This window comes from Grampus griseus (assembly GCF_964374135.1).
Source record: "Grampus griseus genome assembly, chromosome: 9".
Classification (NCBI taxonomy): domain Eukaryota; kingdom Metazoa; phylum Chordata; class Mammalia; order Artiodactyla; family Delphinidae; genus Grampus; species Grampus griseus.
Window position 1 is genome coordinate 85,881,816 of NC_139003.1, and position 25,752 is coordinate 85,907,567.

At 37.5% G+C, this 25,752-nt stretch overlaps 1 protein-coding gene across 1 annotated transcript in view; it reads right to left on the minus strand.

Annotated features, from left to right (window-relative positions):
* Window positions 1–2,208: 2,208 nt before the first annotated feature.
* Window positions 2,209–25,752, minus strand: part of RELN (reelin) — a gene marked incomplete at its 5' end in the record, with an annotated part of 523,328 nt that continues 499,784 nt past the window's right edge. Inside the window, 10 exons of the mRNA XM_082662360.1 lie at window positions 2,209–3,315; window positions 12,896–12,994; window positions 13,664–13,861; window positions 15,667–15,886; window positions 17,897–18,054; window positions 18,788–18,949; window positions 19,772–19,845; window positions 23,481–23,656; window positions 24,267–24,509; window positions 25,599–25,705. Of these exons, the coding sequence (XP_082518486.1) occupies window positions 3,219–3,315; window positions 12,896–12,994; window positions 13,664–13,861; window positions 15,667–15,886; window positions 17,897–18,054; window positions 18,788–18,949; window positions 19,772–19,845; window positions 23,481–23,656; window positions 24,267–24,509; window positions 25,599–25,705 (1,534 nt within the window). The 3' untranslated portion in view covers window positions 2,209–3,218. The remainder of the gene's footprint in view (window positions 3,316–12,895; window positions 12,995–13,663; window positions 13,862–15,666; window positions 15,887–17,896; window positions 18,055–18,787; window positions 18,950–19,771; window positions 19,846–23,480; window positions 23,657–24,266; window positions 24,510–25,598; window positions 25,706–25,752) is intronic.

A 25,752-nucleotide genomic window follows, 5' to 3' on the forward strand; every position in this document is an offset into this window, starting at 1 on the left:
TATTGAAACCAGGCCCCCAGCAATGTGAGCGCCGAGTCCTAACCGCTGGACCGCCAGGGAATTCCCTATTCTTTTTTTTTTTGCTATAATATTTAGATCCTCACATGAGAACAGAAATATGACAAGCCCATTTGTACGCACACAACTCATTCAAGTCTTAACGTTACATTATCTTTTGACTTTTAAAAAAGAAATAAAATATTTTAGATACAATGTCTTCCACATCCCCCACTCTGATCTTATTTCCTCACCCGAGGTAACTACCATCATGCATTTGTATGTATCACTCCCATACATGCTTTTATAGTTTTGCAACGTATGCATGTATTCATAAGCAATATACAGTATTTGCAAGTTTTAATATTTGATAAATGGCATCATACTACATTTATAATTTTGCAACTTTTGTTGTTATCATTAATAGGTATACTCTAAGTTTATCCATTTTCACCACCAATGTTCAATTATGCAAATAAATCACAATTTATCCATTCTCTTGTTGATGTACACTTGGATTGCTTCCCATTATTTGCCAGTACAAATAATGCTGCTGTGAACATTCTTGCACAAATCTCTTTGTGTATACATGTGAGAGTTTTACTATGGTAAATACCCAGAAGTAGCTTCGTCATGCTGTATACACAAATACAATTTTTACTGATATTGTAACATATTCAATGTTTCTAATACTATACTACTCTCTACAAAGATTTGTATTAACCGTATTTTCTTATTTTCAGTATTCTTGATGTCCTAGCATCTGGGGTCTTGCTGACATATACAATTTGCTGTCAAAACTGTCAACTGGAAAACATTAAAATGAATGGGTACATGTTTTAAGTGATCCCCTCTAATTCTTTCTTTAACCTTGGAACATAAGGAAGAGAGTGCTAGTGACAACCTCAGTTTGGGGAATTTTTAAAGTAATATAGGTGTTATTTCTTAGGTAAAAGGTAAAATACGTGTGATATTGAATATATTTAAATTAGATATGAGTGTAGTTTACATTAAAATGTACAGTGAATAAGAGACAACAGTGTAGAAACCATGGAAACTTGGCCATACAAATACTTTTTATCAGTTACTAAACTTTGTTTCCTTTAGCAAGATACGTCAGTTGAGCCAACAATACTTGAATTCCTACTTTAACTGTGTTTTCAAATTAAATAAACCAATAGATGTGAGTCCCAACTTATGCTATTAAAATTTCGAGGAGATGAATTGGTGGGGAGTTCAAATCCTGTTCTGACGGCGAGACACGTGGATGGGAGCACTGAAAATATCTCAGCCGTAGGCAGGGGGTAGTTCTATGGCACGTATAAGTTACTTGGAAAGATGAGGCTTTGGGAAAAATTCAACCCCTCGTACCAATGAAAAAAATGAAACAAAAATACCACCAAATGGTGAACCAGCAGCAGATAATCTGTGAACGAAGAATCAACAATTAAGATACAATATTTAGAAATATTTATGGGCCACATATGCACCGAATTATACAATATGTCATATATTAGGTAGAAAAAAGAAGGCCTTGTATCTCCAAGGCAATGATTTACAATGGATTTGATACCAGACTCAAAATAAAATTTAACTAAACTTCTCAGTGAGAAGTTTCAATGGGAAATCCAATAATCTCCAATCTCATTGGAGATCATCCAATGAGAAATACTACTGCCACTCAGCCCTTTATTACCTGGGTATATTTTTTTAGCCCTCTGGAAAGCCAACAAATTCAACAATATCAACATATTTATTTTTTTGTTGATGTTAAAAACAAGCAGGGAAAATGTCTCAATCAGCATTTTTATCCTTAACACTTAGCACAGTGCCTGTCAAATAGCAAGTACTCAGTAGATATCTGCTGAATGAATGCATGAGTACTTATTATGAGTACTTATTATGAGTACTTATTATGAGCTAGGAATTACGTCAGCAGCTAACAAAATTTTCAGGAGTTAAATAATTTTCAAAATTCTCACTGGCTTTTCTTAGTGTAATTACAGAGTGAATAATAGAAAAAAACTGAGTAAGAGAAAAATGGCAACATTGAGAGTGTGGCTTCATAATTGCTATTATCAATGATGAAACAAAATAAAAAAACAGTAAATATATTTGACACTGTTCTTTCCAAACCTGACCAGACTTACAAATCCTACAGAAAATTTAATTAACAGTAAATAAAGACAAATGAACTTCCAATGGCTTTTGAACATAATTTTTATTTAAGCATGGGCTTTTAGCATGGTTCACCCTAGAGTGCAACCTTTTCGTTAAGTTAATAGAGAGTTCAGGGCTACCGGGCCATTATAATGTTGCTGGTGTTGGTACAACTTCATCAGAAAGGTATGAATATGACCCGCAGGAAAAACAATCCACAAAGAGAACACAATGAAAACATCCACTGTTTCACAAATCACTCTGTTACCACAGACACAAAATGGCAGTTACTGTTAGTAAATCAGCCACAGAACACTTTAAAAGAATCTTTAGACAAGGAAATGGGAATTCCTTTGTGGGAGACAGGGTCTTCATCCACAATTTTTAATTAGAAAATATTTCAAGGTCAGGCATCTTTCTTATCCACAAAACAACGCTAAGCCAACATACATTTCAAGGGGTGTATTAAAGGAGATACCATATCTTTACAACTATCTTCTTGAGTAGGTATTTCAATGAATTTTCTGCAGAATATAAGTAGCCTGAAATTCAGCAGCAAAATATTGCAACATAAGTAAATACAGTGTCAATGTGTTGTTATATTGTAGAAGAGAATACATAAAGGACAAACAATGATAATTTAATCATATGAAACATGATACATAGCTGAAATACAGTCCACTTAAATAGCTTTGTGACCAAGAATGTTAAATACTGTACTAAATGCCATTTTAAACATAAAATCTCTTAAACTTTTGTGCTTAAACTTTTTTTTTCTGTTAAACTATTTCTTATTTTCAATACTGCCACTGTAACTGATATTACCACAGATCACAATTTGCACAGACACATCAACATGAAGACATTTACTTATGAGAAAATAAGTCACTTGTCATTAGTTCACAGTGTGGGAAAGTGGTGTATACTCAGTCTTGAGAAGGGCTTTCAGTTAATCACCAAGTCCTTCACAGAAATCTCCTGATATCAGATGCAGTACAAGATTTAAAAGAACGGAAAACAACACATCACAAGTTGGAAGGAAAAATAAACTTTTTGATTCCTCATGGGTATCGTCTAAGTGACCTTCGTCTTCTGTTGTAGAAGTGCCTGAGCCCATGTTGTCGTGAAAAATTCATCATGTAATTTTGTTTGCGAGTGCTGTTAAAATCAGAAAGGATAGAGGCAGGGGAGGGAAAGGAGAAAGAGCATGTAAGTCCCATCATTGAAAGCACAATCTAGGACCTTAGTCTAGGTCCTAAGTTACCCTGATACTTATTTGACAATTTTCAGGGTTAACAGGTCATGCTGACATTACCACCCCAGGACAGAAGAACTAAAGGCTGACACCTGAATTCACTGCCTTTGGCCTTGAAGAAATCCCCTTCTTTTCATGAGTGAGGTCCGAACCAGAAAAAATGGTAAATTCTCTTGATTCATTGCAAAAGTGGACTGAAACTCTTTGGATCTTTAATTTTATTCTTGAACTCTTTCTGAAAACATTTACTTGGATGGAGTTCATTTGAGACAAAGTGTGTGCTGTACTCATTACCTTATTTAAATACACCTTTAACAAGTAGAAAGCATAATTTGATTCTTTCAGCAAACATTTTCATTTAAAGCTTAAAAAGCAGAAACAAACAAAGGGAAAACAAACTTGTTATCTGAATCAGCTTGACCTTCCTATTTTATGCAGTCTCAGGGGCAAAATAAGGAAGTAAGTTTTTTTCTCAGAAGGTCGGATTCCACTGCCTTCCTCAAACAACAAGCAGCTTGGGTCATATTCTATACACATGGCCTTATGAAGGAGACACCCCACTAAAAAAAGATCATAAAATACTAAGAAAGTATAATTCAATGTATATGTAAATATATGTGTATATATTCCCCCCATGTATGTACATACACGTTCATGCATACATACTCTACGTGAAGCTGATAAAAATACTGAAAATGGATTTTAGGAGCCTGTAGGAATATGCACGATACTGGTAGAGACAGCTGTTAAAGTTCTGGTATGGAAAATGTAATTTAAAAAGGATCATTATCCATGAGGTCACTGACAAGAATCAGACTCCTTTCACACATGGACTGGAGTGACAACATGTCTCTATGTAGCACTGAAGTGTGGTTTTTAAGTGTGAGCCTCTTAGTATTTTCCAAATTCACTGAGTCTCTTGAATACTGTCTGGTCCTAAAGTCTTTTCCTCCTTAATTTTATGGGAACATAAAATGCGTATGGAGCAGGACAATGTCATGTGATGTGCTATCACCATGAAGGTCAGTCAATATGACATGAACTTGAGTCACGGTGAAGAGGTGGGAATGGATAATTTTGCACCGAGCAGTGTATTCTTCTGAGTTATTAATGATCAACAGACCAGGCAAGGTGTAAAATGATACTGTTTTACCTAGGATATTATCCTAACACTTGTAACATACAGAAACCTTTAAAATAGGATTTTCTAGATGTTTGATCATTCGAAAAGAAGATTTATAATAAAATCTCTCAAAGGAAAATGCATAAAGTGAACTTCATCAGATATGTTTAATCAAAAAGCAATAGTATCTGTGCTGAAAACTTGATAAAAAGAAGACATCACATTGATATATATTTTGCAAAATAAAGTGCTAATAACTTTTCACCCTGGATTTCTATACTATAAAAATGCTAACTAGAAACTATAGAATGGAAACAAAATATACTCTGAAGACACTGTAGAGAAAAAGAAAAAAATCAGGTTTCGTCTTCAGGTAGCTTGACTATCCTCCTTGCTCCCCTGTATCAACCAAGTTGACCCGTTTCAATGTCACAGTTGAAGAAGGAAATGAACGTATCCATTATTCATTAGCTGCTAAAAGTACTAGTTGCTGCCTATGTAAAGTCTAGTTACAAAAAACGGACAACGACCTAATGTATTGAACTAATCAAGTGTCAGGAGAAAGAATCCTCTCACCTCTTTGGTCACAGTAGATTGGGACTGGCACTAGCTGGCTTCCTGCCAGCATCCTAGGACATCTTGTGGCCCTTTCCCTGAATTTCCCTGAGCTATTACAGTGGCCCCCCAAGCTAGCCTCCACATTCTCTCCCCTTATGAAAGAAACACCACTGAAAAGATACTATGAAATACTAAGAAAGTATCACCGAATGTGTAATTGTATGTATGTGTGTGTGTGTATCTTCCCACACATACGTACAATTAATTTTGCACACCAGTTTCAGCAAACTTTCCCTCAAATGCTGGCTTTATCTTGTTAAAAAAAAAAACAAAAATACCCCATTCATAATCCTTGTAAGTCAACTTCGCCAGCTATTTCAAGTCCTCCACATGTTTCACCTTACTCTGTTTTTCAAGTCCTTTCACCCGCTACACCTCACACAGTCATCTCTATTCAAACTCACCTTGAGCCCCTTCCATCTGCCTTATTGGACAATCCCCAACACAGCTTCCTCAAATTTCTACTTATTTTTCAAGTATCACATTTTCTTTCTTGCTCACCCCCTGCAGTAGGGATTTCCCCCCCTCCTGTGAACCCTCATACTGCTCATTTTCTGCTTTGCTTGGAGATGATTTGTGTTCACATCTTGGCTCCCCATGACTAAACTGCGGTGGGTGTCGTGGATGGGCCCCACTCCCTCCAGCCCCACATCATAGCGCTGAGCCTCCTGCCTGACCCCTGGGGGGTCAAGGCATGTTTGTTGAACTTATGGTGACTTACTGATTGGATTCCTGTTGTAAATCATTACTCTTTAACTATAAGGAATAATTGCAAAGTTAAAGCAATGAAAATATTCTGTTGAAAACACATTTAAAGATATAAGGTACTCAAAGAGAATTTAAAATAGTTAAAATATCTTACATGGAAAAAAGATAAACTCAGAACACTCAAGATATTTAGTTACCTTAATGTGACCGAGATGGACATGAAAGTGACCTCAATATCCGGGAACAAAGGAACATTTAATTTGAACAAAAGTTGATGTGCATGTTTAATGGCTTTAAAGCAACTTCTCCATATAACTATTTACTTACTATGGACTGATTTAAATTCTTCATTTTTGTATGTGAGAAAATAAATATTAACAGGTTGCAGATCTTTTAATACCTTGATAATCGATCAGTCCAGCTTGGAAGCTGACTTTTACTTTAGGAGGCATTTTGATTCATTGGATACCCTTTAATTTTGAATACATTTTCGTATCAGTAGCATATCTTTGGATCTCTGCGAATGTTGATATGCACTCAGCATTTGCTATAGATGTCTAGTGTTTTGTAGTCACATTAGAAATGGCCACATTTTCAAATCACACTTGAAACTAACTAGTAATTTTGTTATGTAAAGCATAAATATCTCTGGAGACAGTTAAGTTGGAACCTAACAAAGCAGACTTTTCCAGTTCATAAGCTTTTGAAAATCAAGCACCATGGGAAGCTATACCGAAGTGCTGCCTGCTTCGAAGACCATTTAATAAACTGTCATGGTTATTAAACTTGTGGCTTCTAAAATGTCTAAGTTATAGGATTGGGCATTAGGGGAATGTTAAACAAGTTTAAAGATCTCATGCTTATTATCTTCTTTTGTGAAGCAGATCTGAGAGCCTATTTTTGGTTTTGATACATGTAGATGTATAGTTATAGATAAACTTATAACCAAAATAATTAAGGTGTGGTGGAAAATTTTAAGGATTTATTTCTTCACTGTGATTATAGGGGAAAGTATTTTTATTATAATTCCAGTGAAAGCAGGTAATATTCATCCCAAGGCATATCAACTACAGTACTTATCAATTTGCTTTGATTCTGAATAGAACTAGGTCCATTTATAAACTCCCATTAATGAGTTAAGTCACTGAAGGAAGGGAGAACGATAACTTCTTGGAAATGCTAACTTAAATTTCCATTATCACTGAGGGAATTTGGGGACTTTAGACAGCATATGGAATAATAAAATGTTTCCCTGTTTCTGCATAGGAAATACGGATATTGCAAGTTCTCTCGAACTGCTCTTCTTCACTGGAGCCACTATCTTAGGTTATTATTATGAAAAAATTTGACTGATTTTTAATTGATTCTAAAGGAAATGGGGAAGATAGAGACTTGGCAGAAGTAATTTGAACTCAGAAATTTAGGCATTTTTACTGTTCGGTAATTTATTTTTCATCAAAACAAAATGATACAATAAATAATATTTTATATCAATGCAAAAATAAGAATCCAGTCACTGCCATTATCTTTCAGAGAAATACTGATGAGAGTAGAATGGGAAGCTGCCACTGAAACTAATCAATGAAACTGCCCTGCATATAAAAAAGAAAGTACATTTTACTTTCAAGGCCATGTGTTTTCAGGAGGGCTACATGTAGATTAGTGTGGGCTCATACATCTCACAAATGTAGAAGGTTTCATTTTTCTTTTTCCTGCTGACTGGGGATAGGAATAATATCTGATATTGTGTACCTTGGGGAATTGTAAGGATTAAATGAAAGCTTCTAGTAGAATATGCAGATGTTTAATAAATGATAAACATTTTACCTTCTTTCCTAAGTTTTAAAGTATCTCTATTAGAGAGCAAATGGAAATATATACTTAAAAAGGCCAATCTTACCTAAGGATATCATCTAGAACTCACAAATATTATGAATAAACCCATTCCCTTTTGCCTGTTCGTTTTTTAACTTAGAATAGAATTAAGAAGTCTAGGCATCCTCATTCATGTCCAGCACAAGAGATCTTTTGAAAGACACTGCATGTAATCAAAGCCCTGAGCTCTTTTCCACACATTTCTATTTTCACTTTCCCCTCATAACAAACTTACAAACTGTTAACATTTCAAGAGCACCTAACAAAATCCCAGGCACAGAGTCAAACATTCAAATGAAGGAATGCTGACTGGTACTCTGATCTATGCTCTTGTGCCCCTTATTGTATACATCAGAAAATTACCACAATTTGGCTGAACTCTGAGTTTACATGATCTAGGTTTCAAGTGTTCCAGTATATTTCAGTATCCCATATAACTTTGTTTTCACAGGTTTTTTTTCAGTTGCAAAGGTCTTCTACAAAACTTCTCAGTTAATGTAGGTAACACTGATGAAACTATTAGTAAACAGTTCCCCGGAATTAGTAAGAAGACTTACCTTACTCTAGTGGAAAACCAATGACAGCAAATAATGAAATATAACACAAGTTAAAAAATGCCTTTCAACACATGCAGCACTGTGATTAGTCATAAAAGTCTGATCAGGTTTAGATGCGATAAAGGATTTTTCATCTCTTTTGAAAATAAAAATTAAAGAAGTTATTTCTTATTCTTCTATACCTAATATATACATATATTTAACTTTTCTATGTAATGCAACATGCAATATTTGCTCATAACCGTATGTCAAGGTACATGTAGCTATAGTACTACATTTGGCATAAATGTTGCATATAAAGTATAAATATGAAAGTAACAGTTTAATAACTACCATTAATTTTATTATTTGATTTTTCAATTATTTACATTTTAGAACATACTTATTCCTGAATATATTAAGGAATGGGCTCTTAAAAATACGTAAGTCCTCTATATCAAACAACACAATCAAATTTAATAAAGGATAAATATGCTTTGCAACAAATGTAATATGCTGTTCTCCATAAATCATTTGTGCCAAAAATGTGACAGTATCTTGATAATGAATACATGAGGGAATGGCCATGATGGAACTCATATTATAAAATCTGATAAATGCCTTTAAGACCATAGTTAGCAGCATATTCATTTCCAATTCTCAGCAAATGTGGTAATAATTCACTTTTTAGTAAATCAGTTCACAAAGGCTGACTCTTTACCGAGCAATTTGCTTTCAAGGTACACATGCAAAAATTGGCCCGCTTCATTGTACACATGACAGGTTGTGACTTAGACACGTACACAGGAAATGTGATGTGTGAATGAAATGCAGAGTTGGGTGAGGGAGATTCTTAGGGTAGAAGGATGAGTGCCCGGCAATAAGACAAAGGATTCCCTTTTATCCTAAGAAGAACCCCACCAGCATGGATCTTGTGAGGGATCTGCCCAAATGTATTCAAAAACATTTACTGAAAAACAAATATTCTACACTAGCCAATGAATTCAGAAAAATTAGGTTTCTGATGCTTGATTGTCAATGACTGTGTTAAGCTGCATCACTCAGACTTTACGGATGAGGACTTTTTGTAAGCTAGTGAGGCTGGAAAAAAGTGATCTGTCAATTCAGTTCATCTGTTCTGTGGCAGATTAGCAAGGGCTTATCATCATGAAGTGCTTTTCATGTGCAGGTTTTATTGAAAAACATCATCAGAGTGGGGAGATTACACTCTCAAACAAGCATAAGGCATAAGTGACTTCGCTTGTTAAATGCTAAAACTGTGGTTTTTATCTTTATGGTGTGGGGCTTATTCTGTATATCCATATTTATGAAACTCAAATCCTTCTGGATGGAGTATTTTAGAATTAAACCATTAAATTAAAAATATATTCTCTACCTTGCTCATTTAGGATGTACTCCTAAACTCTGAAATATTTTCAAAAGTGCTACATTTTTTTCTCATCAAACTCATGTATCTTCTTGGTTATTATGGGCAGTACTGACGTTAGACTCAAGATACCATGCGTGACCACAGTTTTTTCTTTCTAGGAGTTTTTAGCATGTGTCCTTAGTGCACATGCACAAAAGCTAAACTATGGTAATAAAGCTAGATTAGGGCCAATCTTTACTCAGAAAAGAAAATATGTTCTAAAAATGTATACCCCCAACCATTGGTTGCAAAAAACATATTAGTTGCCCTATCTGTGGCATTCAATTAGGCAGGGCTTGTATCTCTTGAGATATGCACCTCAGCCTCCTGTTCCCTCCACACTTAAGGAGTTAACATTACTAGTTCCTATAACTAAGTGTTATTATACAAAAGTATAGTTAATTAGGAGGATATTTTGAATTTAATAGGGTTTTATGGGAGTATTCCACCTCTCCATTTCTAAATATACATCTACTGCAGCAAAGTTATAATTAGTAATATTTGTGAATGGTGACATGAACCTTGGCTGGCTTCTTTGTGCTTTACTTGGTTGCAAGACACTTGGAAAAATTATTATATTTTATTTTTCTGAGTTATCTGGAACTTCATTTTTAAGCTCATCAAATGAATGAATTAAAGTAACTGTTTTGTAGAGCTACTAAGGGCATATTAACTAGCAAATGCCTTAAAACTTTTTGCGACTCTTCTGAAAATAAGCAGTTTGAAAGAATACAGTGGCATAGAAATATTAAAGCCTAAGACAAGAGCAAAACATCAAAAACATAGTTCTGAAAATATAATTTCTTTGTACCGTATTTTTTAAACAACTCATTGATTGAACTCAGCTTTATGAAGTATTTCTTCTTTCCAAAAAAGAAGGAAAACAAAGTGACTCCTTTAGTTTTAACAAATTTTAACATATTATATAAATACACACACATATTTATATAAATATATAAAATTTTACGGTTACACGTGTAAAGTTATAATTTAAAATTATTCACCAGAAGACTGAATAAAACTCAAGTCATGCAATACTCTGCATGTGTGGCAATGCTCTTTTCTCATTTGAAATGTTTTAGTGCCCTGAGACTTTGAAACAATCATGCAGAATAAGAGCAGACAGGTGCCTACGTGCTAACTTCTTTGAAGTCTTAAAATTCTGGAGATGGAATAAAAGTGAAGTCTTTATAAATACAGATTATTGCTCCAGAAGAATACCAGAAATGCTAGGTTTCTGGTATCTTATATAATCTGACCTTGATTCTTGTAACAATATCATGATTCTGGTTACTGCTTATAAAAATTAATACCAACAGCAGGTATACCAGAAGGTTCCCTGGGGAGCTGTGTGGTGAGAACCTCTGAGGCAGCAGGTCAACTCTGTTCTGCTCCCAAATTGTAAAGGGGTTATTTTACACCAGGGAGTATATTTGTACTTCTGACCCCACCTACTCTTCAATCTTAGTACACGGGAGGGAACTGTGGTGATAATATGCCTTTGAAATCCAAAATGGATAACTGCAATTGCTTGGTTGGATGGGGGGGATAAGAAATATCCTTTCAAACACATGACATGTTAACAATTGTCCTATCTACCCAAGGTCAGTATTAGCATCCTGCCTTCTATTGAGGACTGTCAAGCTTTGAACTTTCCATAAAAGTTGGTAATGCTTTGTCAGGCACAGGAAGCCCCATTAATGTAAACTGTCTTGGCAAGAGACTTGAAAGATAAAAACTGGTTATTGACTCTAAATTTGATTCTCAACCATTTTATTAGAATGAACTGAGGTGCTTTTAAAAAAGACCGATGCTCAGGTCTCACAGAAGGTCAATTTAAAGCAACTAACCCGTAGGTATGGGCATGGACATTGGGACACTCATTGATACTTCCAAAAGCTCCTAAGTAATTCTGATGTTCAATCAGATTGAGAAGCGCTGCTCTGAAAGGAAAGTAGCCAGAGCATAATGGCTAGAGGGTTGGGTTTTGGTCTGTCTGGATCTCGCTCTCTCTGAACTTACCAAACATCATTCGTTTTAGAGCCCAGGTTAGTCTATTCTCCTGGAATAATGCAGTCTGAGGAAATCAAACTCTAAGTAAAACATCAGCCTCATAATATAGATTCAAGTGAGTCTGGACTGTTACTTTAAACTTCAACTTTATCTTATGGAGGCAGAGCCCAGCAAGTTTTCCAAAGCAGCAGAGCGCACAGTGGGAGCTTGTGTAGGAACCGGGTTGCTCTTGGATTTGGGGATTGACATGGATGCCATGCAAGCAGGTGCCTCAGTGAAAACTAAGACGAGGGCTAACTCAAGACTGAAAGATTCAGCTCATGGCTATGATTGAAAGAAAACAAATCTGGTAGGTGTCCTACCAATTAATCACTTAAATTTGCTTTCAAAATGACTGAAATCAGCCAAGGGACTGATTTCGTTTTCGATCTGGTAAACAGAATGAACATTTGAACCTATCTACCGAGAAGATTCGCCTCTCCTTGCCAACCACTTGGAGCCATCAGTCCGAACCCGTCGAGACATAAGCATTCCAGTTCTACAGGAACTAGATTGTTAGAGAAAAAGCAAGTCATCTCACTGTGGAACAGTCAACCCAGTTAGGTGAGAGCGCTGACAACTTTATTCTATGGGAAAAACCATGGGGAACACCCTTCACTTCTTAGGCGCTGGGATCGGTCACGAGGAATCTGAAACCACAAATTCTTTCTTCTCGTTTTGACCATGTCATTAAATGGAAGAATGCCCCAGGCATCTGTTGCTAGGACAGGTGTTTGTAATTGGGCACATGTCCTAGTGATACTCTGTACATAGACCAGTACAGATCCTTTTTCTTTTCAGGATGTCATTCCATTTTATAAGGCAACTCAGATCTGGTAGTAGGCATTGTTTCCCATTTACCTGGAGACTTCTGTTCGATCCAATTTAATTAATATTGTCAAACCCTTAAATAAACCTTTGCTTATTGAAGTTTTCTAAGTTATATTAAATTATATTTGGGGCTTTGTTATTTCACTGTTGACTAGAGCTGTAGTTTGCAATTGTGGAAGAGTATAAGCCAAAGTGGTCCCATGGGGGTTTCTCATCAGGGACAGTTCTTACTGAATTAAGGAGCATGCCGTATCAAAGAAATTTCAAACCTTTCTGAAATGGACATGAGATGCTATGTATCAGATACTCACAGGACGACCTCCACATGGTCCAAAGCCCATTGATCATGACCTGTTCCATTGTGGCGTGGCTGCCACCAGCGCAATAAAACTCCTTTCATCCGTGCCTCCCTGGGTCACAGATAGAAGGACAGAGAGATTAAACACTAGAACACAGAGAACTTTCTGGTAGGTGACTTCCAGACTTCAACTACAATAGTCTAATCTTAATCAACATAACTTTGGGTATGGAATTTAGATTTGCTCAGGTCATAGTATTCTCCTAAGCAGCATCAAGTTTTATTGGCTACTCAAGGATTTGCAATCCTTCTACATGTCTCTCCCTTCTTCCCCTTGCTCCACGAGTACCTGGAAGAGTCACATCTTTAGTCAACAAATGTGACGTGCCTTCTATGTGACGGGAACCGTACTAGACGCTGGGGTACCATGCCAGGCAAAACTGACTAAGCTGCCTATCCTCAGCAGATTTTTAAACCGGTGTACCCAGCAGAAGATTAAAAATGTTGTTTCCTAAACGACTAGAAACACTGGTTACTGGGAGGGAAATATGCACAACACACCCTTGTATTTAATTGCTTTTCTCTCTTCCCTCTCGACCTTATCCTGGCTCCCAGTTGTGCCTGTTGTCCTAATAGAAAACGGTAACACAACTCTGGAGATCTGGATTAGTCTTGGTTCTGCCTCCACCTACTTTTGCGGCACTGGTTCAGTAACTTCACCAAACACTGTTTATTGTTAGGATCATGTGTGACACCATGCTTTTGCTCTCTGACCGCTTACAGGGGGACGTTGTAGGACACCCTCTGAGCCTGTGTGAAGTCCTTCGGCTGGTGCTGCGCGATGACGTGCCAGGTGATCCCGTTGTTGACACTGTACTGCAGCAGCACGGCCTTGTCCACGGAGTGGGGGCCGCTCAGGTCGCTGTTGCAGCTGTCTGTCTGCGATGTACTCCCAATTTGCAAAACAAACATGATTTTGCTGAACAAACACAGGGGAAACCGTGTGTAAACAAAAGTCAGGAAGTATTCAAGGAGTTATATGTTCTACTTTTTTATCTTTCTCGTTCCTAAAGTCCATGATTTTCACGTTCATAATATAGTAAAAATAGAAGCATCCAGTCTTATGACTAAGTCACATAAATAACAAAATTTATTGACCTTATCTTTTACATCATACATATGAAAAATAAGCCCAGAAGGCTGGTGTTCTACACAGTGAAAATTTTGACTTTCAAAGATCTTTTTTCTTCTTATGATATTAGAAATCTTGTTAGAGTATTTCTCCTGAAACACCTTCTGTTCTCTGCAAAGTGATATGGGCCAAATAGGCAGCTGAGGACATGGAGAGGACAAGAAATAAAACCACAGTATTTATGCTACATGCTTTTTACAAATAGCTTCAAGCTGGACAGAATCTGGACAAGGATAAATCATCATGTTTATTTTAGGAAAGGATGTCTGGAGATCAGAGCAGAGGGAAAACTGAGTTAGACGCACAGGCTCTGGACAATATCTGCTATCGTGTTTGACGTGTCCTTTTGTTTTTCACAGGCATCTTTGCCCTTAGAAGATACAGTTTTTAAACATAGGAAATCTATCCTCGTAAGATTCCTAGTGATTAACAGGTGGTCAAATAAAGAGCCTGACTTAAACTGGTAAATGCATTATTTAAATGCATTAATTAATTTAAAGCAAAGTTACTTGCATGACATGGTGTGCAATCATTAACTAAGTGGCTAGTTGTAGCTATATATGGGGTCAAGGAAGACATCAGGTTGATCTAGATGAGGTACATCTTTTTGGTAGGAAAAAAATTGGGGATGGGTGGACACAACAACTTCTGGCGTCTATGGTTAGTTATATGGTTACTCTACAGGAATTAATTTTTTAATATTTTTATTGTTTATCATATTGAAGGCCCCCCAACCTGCCTTTCTGTCTCTGAAAATACATTACTAATATTAAGCTTCAAGTAAACATCTACATTCCAACTAACCCAACATTTAATTCTCAAAAATACTCACGCACTTTTCAGCATTCAGTGAGTAGTCTAGTATTTTGCAACCTTTATAAAGCCTTGGAATCTCTTCTTGAATTACACAGACAATAAGCTGTTTTTGTTCTGGCTAAGGTGGTAGAGCTGGGAAGGGCAGGTGGGGAAGGAACCCTCTTGGGTCTCTTTTTCTCTGTCCTCTCTATTCTGCATTACCGTGCAGCTCAGAAAGCATGTGAACTTTTAAAGTTCCCAGCCATCCAGCCATCGGTCCTCCACTTCCTTTTATAGCTACATATGCTAAATACAGGAATATGTATGTTTGCATTACTACGAATCTTCTTCACATTCACAGTTATATTTACATGCTTGCATATGTTCCATGTTAAATTATCTAGATAGATTATTCATAACCAATTATTTATTTTTGCCAACTTTATTGAGATACAACTGGCCTCTAACATTGTATAAGTTCACGATGTTCAACATGTTGATGTGATACACTTATCCATTTCTTATATTTGGCCATTTCTCCAGGCTTATGCCTACATTACCAACACTCAGCCAGTGTGTGTGAAGAGATACAAGGTAATTCTACACTAAATTTAAGCAAAGCATAATTCTGAGTTGTGAAAACATATAATGCTTTTTCATACCAAATTCAGATGATATTTAGGTTTCCACTGCTTAATGACACCTGTGCCATAAAGTTCATGATCATGGCTGACAGCAGACAATGAGGCGCTTGTGACTGATTCTATGTCTGGACTACAACCTGGGAGTTGTATTACCTTGCTCGAGTGAGATCCAGAGGTTTGGTGGCAGCTTGCCTTATTTGACAGCCATTAAAATAGAGTGAGTCTCCATGGGCATAGGGTGCCAGCTGCCCACAGCCACTTCCTATCACTCCACCTTGAATAGTCTCCCAGTTTGCCTCAGTGACTCTTGCGGACTCAAAATTATCTTTAATATAACTGGGAAGATCATGACTGAAAACAGAGCAATCATCTCCTAGAGGGAAAGGAATAGTTGCAAAAATTAGCTGGAACAAGCAGAATCACCAAAGATTAAGAACAAGCATTCAATTTCAGATTTAATCCAATCAATTTCAGATTTATTGTAAGAATGACAAAATACCAAGCAGATACAGACTCCCAGAAATACATGTTTCTCTTTTATTTCAGCTGACTTGTGTTGCTGAAAAATACCATGATCTTTGAGTCAATGTTTACTAAAATATGTAGGTGCTAATGTGCTTATTTCTTGTATAAGCCCATTGTTAAAAAACTACAGCATCTGGTTGGGCCTGTATGTTTACCAATGACATATCTCCAGAGGGTGATCTCACCCCGGCATTAGAGACAACCTAATTTCTGGTGCCCTAGCGTGATTTTGTAGCAGAAAATAAGTCATGTTCTTGTTCTCCTTCTAGCTCTTATATTTGATGATTCTTGACAGCAGAGTCTATATTTTATTCATTGTTGGATCCCAGCACCTAGCACAATATTGAGCACATATAAAATATTCCATCATGAAGCTGGGATAAATACATGAATAAAAAACTGGAAGTGTCTCTCAGAGACCACAGATCTGAAATATGGGCATTTAAGGAAGGTGCTACTTTAGCTAATGTGTATGTCTTCGCATTTCTCCTTCATTGCAACAGCACGACTTTTCTCAACGTGTGCAACAGTTCAAAATCAAAAGGTCAGAGCTCTGTTGGATCAGAGAAGAGGGCAAATTCCAGACACCTAGGACTCCTTGTGAGACATCTGATTTGTTCATTTGCCTAAAGTTCACATTCTCCAGCTAATCTACAAACAGACCCAGTTGGTCTCAGCGGTAATGAGACCAGGGGAAAAAGATGGCGGCTAAGTCATTTCTAACCTCAGAGATGTGCAGCGGTCTACATTTACCATACTCATTTCACTTGGAGGCAAGGAAGTAGTATCCACCAAGAAATCTAAATGGATTCTACTCAATTCAAATCGATGGGTTCTTCCATTGTACCCTTGGGGAAGCTATGTAATTTGGTCCTCTTTGGATAACTCTCTCAGCTCTGAGAGACAGCAAGGCTGACTGGAAAGGACAACTTGAGTTCTGGTCTTCTTACTGACATGTACTTGCTATGTGACCTCAGGCAAGTCACTTAACCTCCCTGAGCCTCAGTTTCTTTACCTGTAAAGTGGGAATAATGATATTAACCATAGCTAATTTATGGGGACTATCATAAATACTAAATGACTCTGCTGAATGTATTGGTGGATACTGTGTAAATGGTAAAGGATGAGGCAGTGCAAGGATTCACTCAGAAAAGATTTACTGTGCATTGCTATTAGGCTCCAAGGGTATAATGGTAATTGGATAGAGTGAACTTTGTAACATAGAGGCTGAAACCTATGAGAAACATTGCATCAAAAGAAAGCAGGGCTGCAGGCCTTCAAACAGGCTGACATAGCAAGCTCCTGTTAGGAGTTGACTGAATACTCTGCCCCAAATACACAGTTAGCCTCTGGAAATTCAAGCAGTAAAAGTATATTTTTTTGAGTCATGAAGGTTTTTTCGTATGTGACAGAGTGACCTGGGAAACAGAACATCTTGAATTGTCGGCTCCATCTTGGGAGGACAGTGGCTGCTCCTTTCCCGGTCCAGGGAGAAGGAATATTGGTCCAGTATCTAGGGACAGGCAGCCAGGCCAGGCAGAAGAGAGGTCCAGAGTGGAAATCAAGTGTGAAAGGTAGGGGTTGGAGCAGGGAGTTATATGGAAGTTGGAGAATGTGAGGTACCATAGAATATCCTGGGAGGATAAAATCTGCATTTTTAAAAATTCAAGGAATATAGCATAAAATTAACCTTGGTAATTCATGCCAGAGGTAAATATCTATGTGATCAAAGAGTGTATCATCTATCTCAAATCCCTCAGGCCAGAGTTTCTATCCATTTCCTAGCAGCCTTTGCACACATGTTGAGATGAGAACTCCATGGTCTCCTGTGTCAAGAACGACAAAATGGGATTCTGACCTTGGAAACTTTCATCGCAGATGCAGATGGCGCCGGTGGTGCAGTACCCGTGCCCACTGCAGAGCTTGGGGCAAGCCTCTCCGATGTACACGTGGTCAATTGCCCAGCTCTGCTTCTCCGTTTCTTCGCCCTTCTGGATCCAGCGAAACTGGGTTGCACTGAAAGTCCCACAGAGAGCAGAAGGGATCCAGGAGGCTGTTATTTTCCACGGCTACGTCCAGCATCCAGCCTCTGGGAATGGGGGCTATTTCTAAGAAAAGGGCTTCCCAAACTTCTCCCCGAAGCATCCGATTGGTGGAGGTGAGTGGTGTACCCCTCACATTCTAGGAGTATATACCCCAAAAGCCCTGAAAATTTTACGTGAATTTCCTATTCTGTTCCATAATAAACCTATTTTTCCTGTAGTGGTGTATCATTTTCAAATCTTTGAGGAAAATAAATGCTGCTCTAGGAAGACTGTGCTCCATTATATTTACCCTGCAGCTTTGCGTAACCCAACCAGCCTGGCAGAACCCAGAGGGCACTGATTCTGCGAGGAGCAGCACAGCCTTTGGGGGCACAGAACACCGGGGCAGATACGGTGCCAAGTCCAAGTCTCTGGGCATTTGTGACTCTGGGCCTGTGATTGAGTTTGGTGTGTGCTGTGGTATTTAATCAAAAGAAAATCTGACGTGTATGAATCATTTACCGACAAGATCCTATTTCTTCTTGGGACATGCAATTGCCATTTAGGGGCATGAGTTGGTGAGAGGAGGGGGAGATGAGGGGAAAGGGTACTAGGGCTGCAACTAAAAGTCTAGCCTCATTTTATCAGTTGCTCTCGCCTCACTGTATGTGCTCTGCCGAGACAGGCAGATGATTCCACCAAGTTGACCTTAGTACGCAACCTACCTGGAGGAGACATGGTCAGGCAGCTGGATGGTGATTCTCTTCCAGCTGGAGCTGTTGACAGCATTGTAGATGGTGGCTTCATGGAACTGGAAGGGGGAACAGCCAATGCTGTTTGAAGAGGAAGGAAGGCATTGGGTCTGAACGAGCTGCCAGGAGTCGGACCTGCAGAAACCAAAAAGGCTGCATTAGACAGCTCTTCAGAGAAGTACATGACCTGTCTTATGTCAAGGGAATGCTTTAGGGCTGGGTTAAATTAAGACATTTTAATGTAACTTTCCTATTTCCTATATATATTTATAATTACAGATAATAAAAAGAAAAATTGAAAACTATCTCATATGAGATAGATCCTAACTCTTTTCAGGCACATTAATATATTCACAGATGACAGAATAAAATGATGGCAGGAACAGAGTGGCATTCTAGCGACTTCCTCCCACTGATATTGTTACAAGAACTACACCTGGAGTCGACTGACAAAGTTCTCTATCTACCCAAACTTTCTCACTATAATTCATTTTTCAAAGTGGTGGTGAGAGGCAGGCCTGCCAGCACCAACAAGGCAAACTTCCTCTGTCAGACTGATGCTCACTACTGCTACTATGCTTTAGGAGGTGTGACTGTAGCTAGAGCATGTTCAGACCTTTCATTGATCTATATTTTTATTAGGGCTGGTTGAGAACAAGCAACGTGAATAAAAGAGGGTTCTACTTTGAGGACAAACTTAGTGTCTTACTTAACTTACAATGTAAAGTTTGTTGGCTGCCGTGTAATATAACATTGATTTTTCTTGGTTTGAAGGAAAAATGTGAAAATAAGATTCGTGTGTGAATTTTATACAAATGAAATTTTTACATGTATACACAGGAACTGCCACTTTTAATACATAAGAATGCTCCCCTGTAAGCAGCTGCCTTAAAAACAGACAAACATTTGAATTGTATATTCTTGTTTGGAGGAAATGTAAAACATTGTTTCACAAACCTTGCATCCTTAGTGTACTCCAACATTACGGAATGAAGGTCACCACAAGAAGTAGCTTCACAACCCACCACAATCTAAAACAAGCAAACAATCGATATGTGTCAGGCTAGATTAAATAATACCTCTCATTAATTAGAAATCCCATCTCTGTTCATTATGACTCTGAAAAGTAATCAAGAAGTATTCAGAGAAGCTTTTACAGAGCAGCCTGCCAGGACACCAAGAACACATTCTTTTGAGCTTTGTTAAAGTCATGCCATTTTGCAAGGAGACGAGAATTAAGGTTAAAAATATACTATTTCTATTTACTTAATTAGTATAACATATTAATCATAAATTTGGGGAAGATAAATTGGTCAAAAGGAAAGCAGTATTTGGAGAATTAAAGGAAAGAAACAAAGTATCATTGGTTCAAAACATTTTCATTGATATCCTATCTTCATTGATGCTACCATTAAATTTTTATTTGTAATTAAAAACAGTAATTTTTAATTACTTAAATTTATTCCTAGTCTTTTTCCATTTCCATGTGAATAAAAGCATTCCATATTATGTGCAATTAAATGCTTGAATCATCAATAATGCATAAATGCTAGAAAAATTTGGTGATTCAAATTTAAGTTCTAATCATCTACTCAATAAGTCCTATTTCAGTGCTGATAGTAGGGAAGGTTAATGCTAAAAACTTTAGACTATACGCTTATTCATAAAACAACCCTGGTTTCAGAGATAGAATACAAAGTATATTCCAATAGTAGAAATGGAAACCAGAACCCATACAAATAAAATGCTGTGGTGCTTCACAGGAAGGAGAGATTGAATCTTATTAAGTAGGTTAGAAAATAGTTCATCAGAAGTGGGAGATCTAAATTATTCCAAATACAAAAAGAAAAGATAATTGTGTGATGTGATAGAGGTGTTAATTATCACTATTGTGGCGATCATATTCCAATATATAAATGTATCAAATCAACATGGTGTATACCCTAAATTTACACAATGCTATATGTCAAATATATTTCAATTAAAAAAATAGAAAAGAATTCATCAGGTAGAGTGTATGTGAACTGTCCCTGAAGAATGGGGAGAGTCTGAGAGGTAGAGACAGGAGAAAGATATTTGGGTGGGAAAGCACTGTGGCATGTCTGGAGTGCAGCGTGTGGTGTGTTTTGGTCTAAGTGTAGAGTATGTGGAATATTGGTGGAGGAGGTTGGAAAGATTGGTTGAGTTTGACAGACCATGAGTTGCAGTCAAAGGTGTTTGATCTTAATTTGGTAGGCAGTGGGGCGTCATTAAGGGTTAATGAACAGGGGAATGATGGGCTCAAAGCCGTGCTTTGTAAGGATCAATCTGACTGTGCTGTTGAAGACAGGTGGGAGTGGAGAGAGATTAGAAAGGAAAGGACTACTCAATGGCCTACTCATTTAATTAGGGCCAGAATAAAGGTGGTAATAGTGCAAACAGAGGAGATGGGATGGGTGCCAGGAACACTGGGAGTTAGAATTTAAAGGATGTAGTAACTGATTAGATGTGAAAAGTGAAAAGTCAAAGACTAAATTAAAATTTAGAGCCAGTGAATAGGTGACAGGCAGTGCTATCAACAGAAATAGGAAAATCAGAAAGAGAAGTGGGCATGGGGCAGGAAGATATGAAGTTCACCGTTAGACATGTTGAGTTGAGGTGCCAGTAAGGCAGAGGTGTAGAAATGTACACAGGCTATTAAAAGTACTGAATTGGCTGCTGATGGGCCAGTCAAGGTTGGATATGCAGATTTGGGAGTTGCTCTTAAAGGTGTGATATTTGAAGCCAGAGGATGAATGAAGTTTCCAAAGGTGAGAATGTCTGTGAAGAGAGAAGAAAGCCAGGGAGAAGTACTAAGAAATGCTGATATTTACCAGGTTGAGGGAAGAAGAGGAACCAAAAAGGAGACAGACGTGGATATCAAGAAGGTAAGAGGAGAAGCAGCAGCCAAGAGCAAAGAGAATTTCACGAGCTGGAGAAGACAAGGAAAAGAGTGCCAAATAGTACAAAGAAAAGGAAAAATGAGGAATGGGTGAAAGCTGAAAGCTGTTATGGATATGGTGTTTAGAAAGTCTAGGGTGACTTTATTTTTTAAACTTTTAATTTTATATTGGAGTGTAGCCGATTAACAATGTTGTGACAGTTTCAGGCACACAGCAAAGCACCTCAGCCACACATACACAGGTAACCATTCTATGGTGACTGTAAAAATGCAGATTTAGGGACACTTTAATCATGAAATTTCTGGGGACAAGCTTTTTTTTTTTTTTATGAAACAAATTGACTTGGCTAGAGAAAATTTCAGTCTCTTCAGTTCTGGGTTGATAGAAGAAGCAAAAGAGGAGGTCCCAACCAACTTAATCAAAAAATGCTCTGATGTGAGCCTGGTAGAGGGAAAGCCTTAAGGGACGTGGCTTGGAATTAGGGGTGGTATAACACTGGACATGACCTTGAGCATCCTTCATGTCACTAAGTTAAAGACAGTCCTGAGGGAGTGGTAGCATTTGGGGGGCTTGCCTCACCACCCTACAGTCTCTGAAGGAGAGTTTAATACAGAGCTGAGGAAACCAGAAAATTTGTTTGTTTGTTTTTTCAACATATCTCCAGGAATTTTTCATCTTGCAACACTGAAACCCTGTACATAATAAGTCCTGATTTTCCCCTTCTCCCAGCTGTGAATACATTTTTATTATACTGATAAGGATTCTTACTATTAATTGTGATTATAGCACATCTTTTTAAAAAAGGGTATTAGAACTGATCTGTCTCTTTAAAATGATCTAGTAATAAACTGCATTTCTGTAATGCCCCTTTTTAGTGTGTTCTTCAGTAAGAAAGACATTAATTGATATTGCTTTATCTTTCTCTCTAATTGTCTATTAATTACCTCCTATGCCTTCCCTTCCATTCTTCTATATGAATAAAATATGCAATTTTAAGAAGTGAGAGTCCTTTTCAAATCTTTGAGGATTTGGGAAGTTCCAATTGGGCTAATGTACAGGTTCGTTTTTGGAAGTCAGAGACAAAAGAAAAATGGAAAGACATAATGAAAAAGGATAGATAAAGAAACAAAGTGGGCCTTCCCTGGTGGAGCAGTGGTTGAGAGTCCGCCTGCCGATGCAGGGGACACGGGTTTGTGCCCTGGTCCGGGAAGATCCCACATGCCTTGGAGCGGCTGGGCCCGTGAGCCATGGCCACTGAGCCTGCGCGTCAGGAGCCTGTGCTTCTTAGCGGGAGAGGCCACAACAGTGAGAGGCCCGCGTATGGCAAAAAAAAAAAAAAAAAAGAAAGCAAAGTGGCTTGATGTATGAAATAGGCATAAAGAGAAAGTGGTAGAGAAATGGAGGAGAGAGACTGACAGAAAGGGGGGACAGAGACAAAGAAACTAATAGGCAGATGTGCCTATTTGAGCTTTTTATTTCCAAGTTTGGAAAAGTGAACTCAAGATTACATATCTGAGATACAATACAGTTACATTTCTTGCCATGTCCCAATATACTTAGATTTTAACCTGTGTTCAAATAATCCTACAAGATAAAGGTCTTTGTGAAAGATAACTTCTTTTATTGATAAAGTCTCTTTTAATGAATGAAATCAATCATTTCCTTGGAGTTGTTCAAATAGGTATTCTCTCTATACCCCCTCCCTGAAATGTAATGCAGACTCTGGAAGAGCCACTTCCCCTTACTTTAAACTGCATCATGTATCCTGGCTGTATGATGAGTTCTCTGGAGGAGAGAGCATTGTGAGTCTTGTCCTTCTTTTTATTTGGCCAGTAGAGGTGGAAGGATGGATTGCCACAGAATCCTGCTGTCCTCACTGCATTAGGGTAAAAACTCCAGTTTTCTTCATGGGAAGTGCCTTCTGTTAAGGTAAATTGGAAGCAATATGGCATGTTATTCTCTTGAATTAATTGGTTTAGTGTTGAACTACCTGAATGTCTATGCTCTAGCTCTTTGCTTACTCTTTAAGATTGACTTTTATTTTATTTAATTGGTATAATATACAAATCCAAGATGAGAAATCACATCTAGAAAAGATTATTAAATGCTAGGACAATGATTACTCAACTTTTAAAATGTAATTGCTAGACCGGTAACTTTCACCACTGCAAAATTTTTCCTGGTATACTTTCAAACCAATACAATGTGTATCTCTGCACAGAAATTCCTAAAGAAACAGAAATTATTTTGGGCTACTGAAATTTCAAATTATACTTAGAGCGAGACATTTTGTCTTTAATGAGATTTATTAAAGTCTTAGTTGACATTTCAACATAAATTCTTAGTTGACATTTCAACAAGCAGCCAACCTTGAAGATGTATAAATTATTGGGCAAAATAATAGCTAACATTCGTTGATCAGTAAATATGTGCTAGGAACTCATCTAAAGGCTTTTCATATAGTAACTCATGTAAAGACATAATCAGACAAAAGACTCACAGGAAAGATTGTTCAATGTCTTGTTTCTTACCATCATCAAAAGTGTCGACCAGTTGACTGGGATTGATTTCTGCTCCACCAATCAAAATGTTGTCTAGTGCCCACTGAGCACGCTCTACCCCGGAGACCACAAGTCCATTGCTGATCACAAAAGGCTGCCACCAGCGAAGTCGAGTTGTGTTGGTGAGGGCATCCTCGGGGAGAAGGATGTAGTCATGTCTGACAGAAATGTATTTCTGATAATCCATCTCATGGAGCAAAGTCCAAGTAATTCCTATAAAGCAAATACACCAAAAAAGTAACATATCTGGAAAAAACACCACAAACCACCAGTATACTGCAGTTACCGTAAATTTCCCAAAGAAATCTTCAGCCAGATAATGAGAACTGATTTCACTGACTTTAATATAAGTGTTCCCCACTTATACATATTGCTTCAAAATGAGGCTGATGACATAAGGGGAAGAAGGGTATTTAGAAATACTTGGCCACAAATCGAAACACTTAAGTAAAAATTATATACTTTCTGCTTCTAAAATTTTGTTCTCGATTCCTATATGCATTATTTCTCATAAATAATGAGAAACACCCATGTTTTGCATGTTTCTGGACAAGAACTCCTAGTATTTTTAAATATAGCTATTATAATTCTATGCAATTTGTGATTTGTTGGACGAATATGAAGCTTCTGTCATCAACTGATAAGAGAGTAGGTGGAATGTTTACGTTACTTAAGAAAACACTTTTTGAATACCCTAAAATACTTCGGGGTCATCTATTTATCTGCCAGTTATTAAGAATGATACCTATCTGCTAAAGCTGATTTTCTAAAGACCTCATGGTACTACTGGCCTGGTTTCAGCTACTTCAAAATAATGAAACAGAATCTTGTTAAAAGTGTGACAGACTCACGAATTGACTATCTTTTTTCACAACTAATGACGTTTTCTTGTAGCTCTTCTATAGCATTTATTACATGCTTGTTCACACAAAAGCTTTTTAAAACACTTTAAAATGTTTTTAAAATTATCTTTTACTTGGAAGACCAAGCAAAAATTTATTTCTTAATTGTATCATTTATAATCAAGCTTCAGCTAAGCATCGTGATTATTTTCTTCATAAAGTTTGGAGTTTATTTTTTTTAATGTGATTTCTCTCTTGTCCCTTTTTGGGTAGATTTTGTATAACACAGAAGTCACACATATATAGAACGTGTAATGCAACTAAGGTCTGTAGCTTTCTCTTTGTGGCTTTCACTATTTGCACTGCCAGGTCAGCAAAGCTTTGCAGGGACTCTGCTGAGGGGCACTGGATGGAATGTGGCAATCTGCTCCAGGGCGTGGCTTTCACCCCCAAAACGTGCCTCCATTGGTAGAGTAGTCCAACAGCACGCCTTCCTTCCGGCAGATGGGCCGATGGCAGGAGGTCATGTTATTCTCACTACCGATGCGCCCCCAGTATTGCAGGAATCTGAACGCAAGCACATATTATCCGTCAGAACAGTTAATTAGAACAAA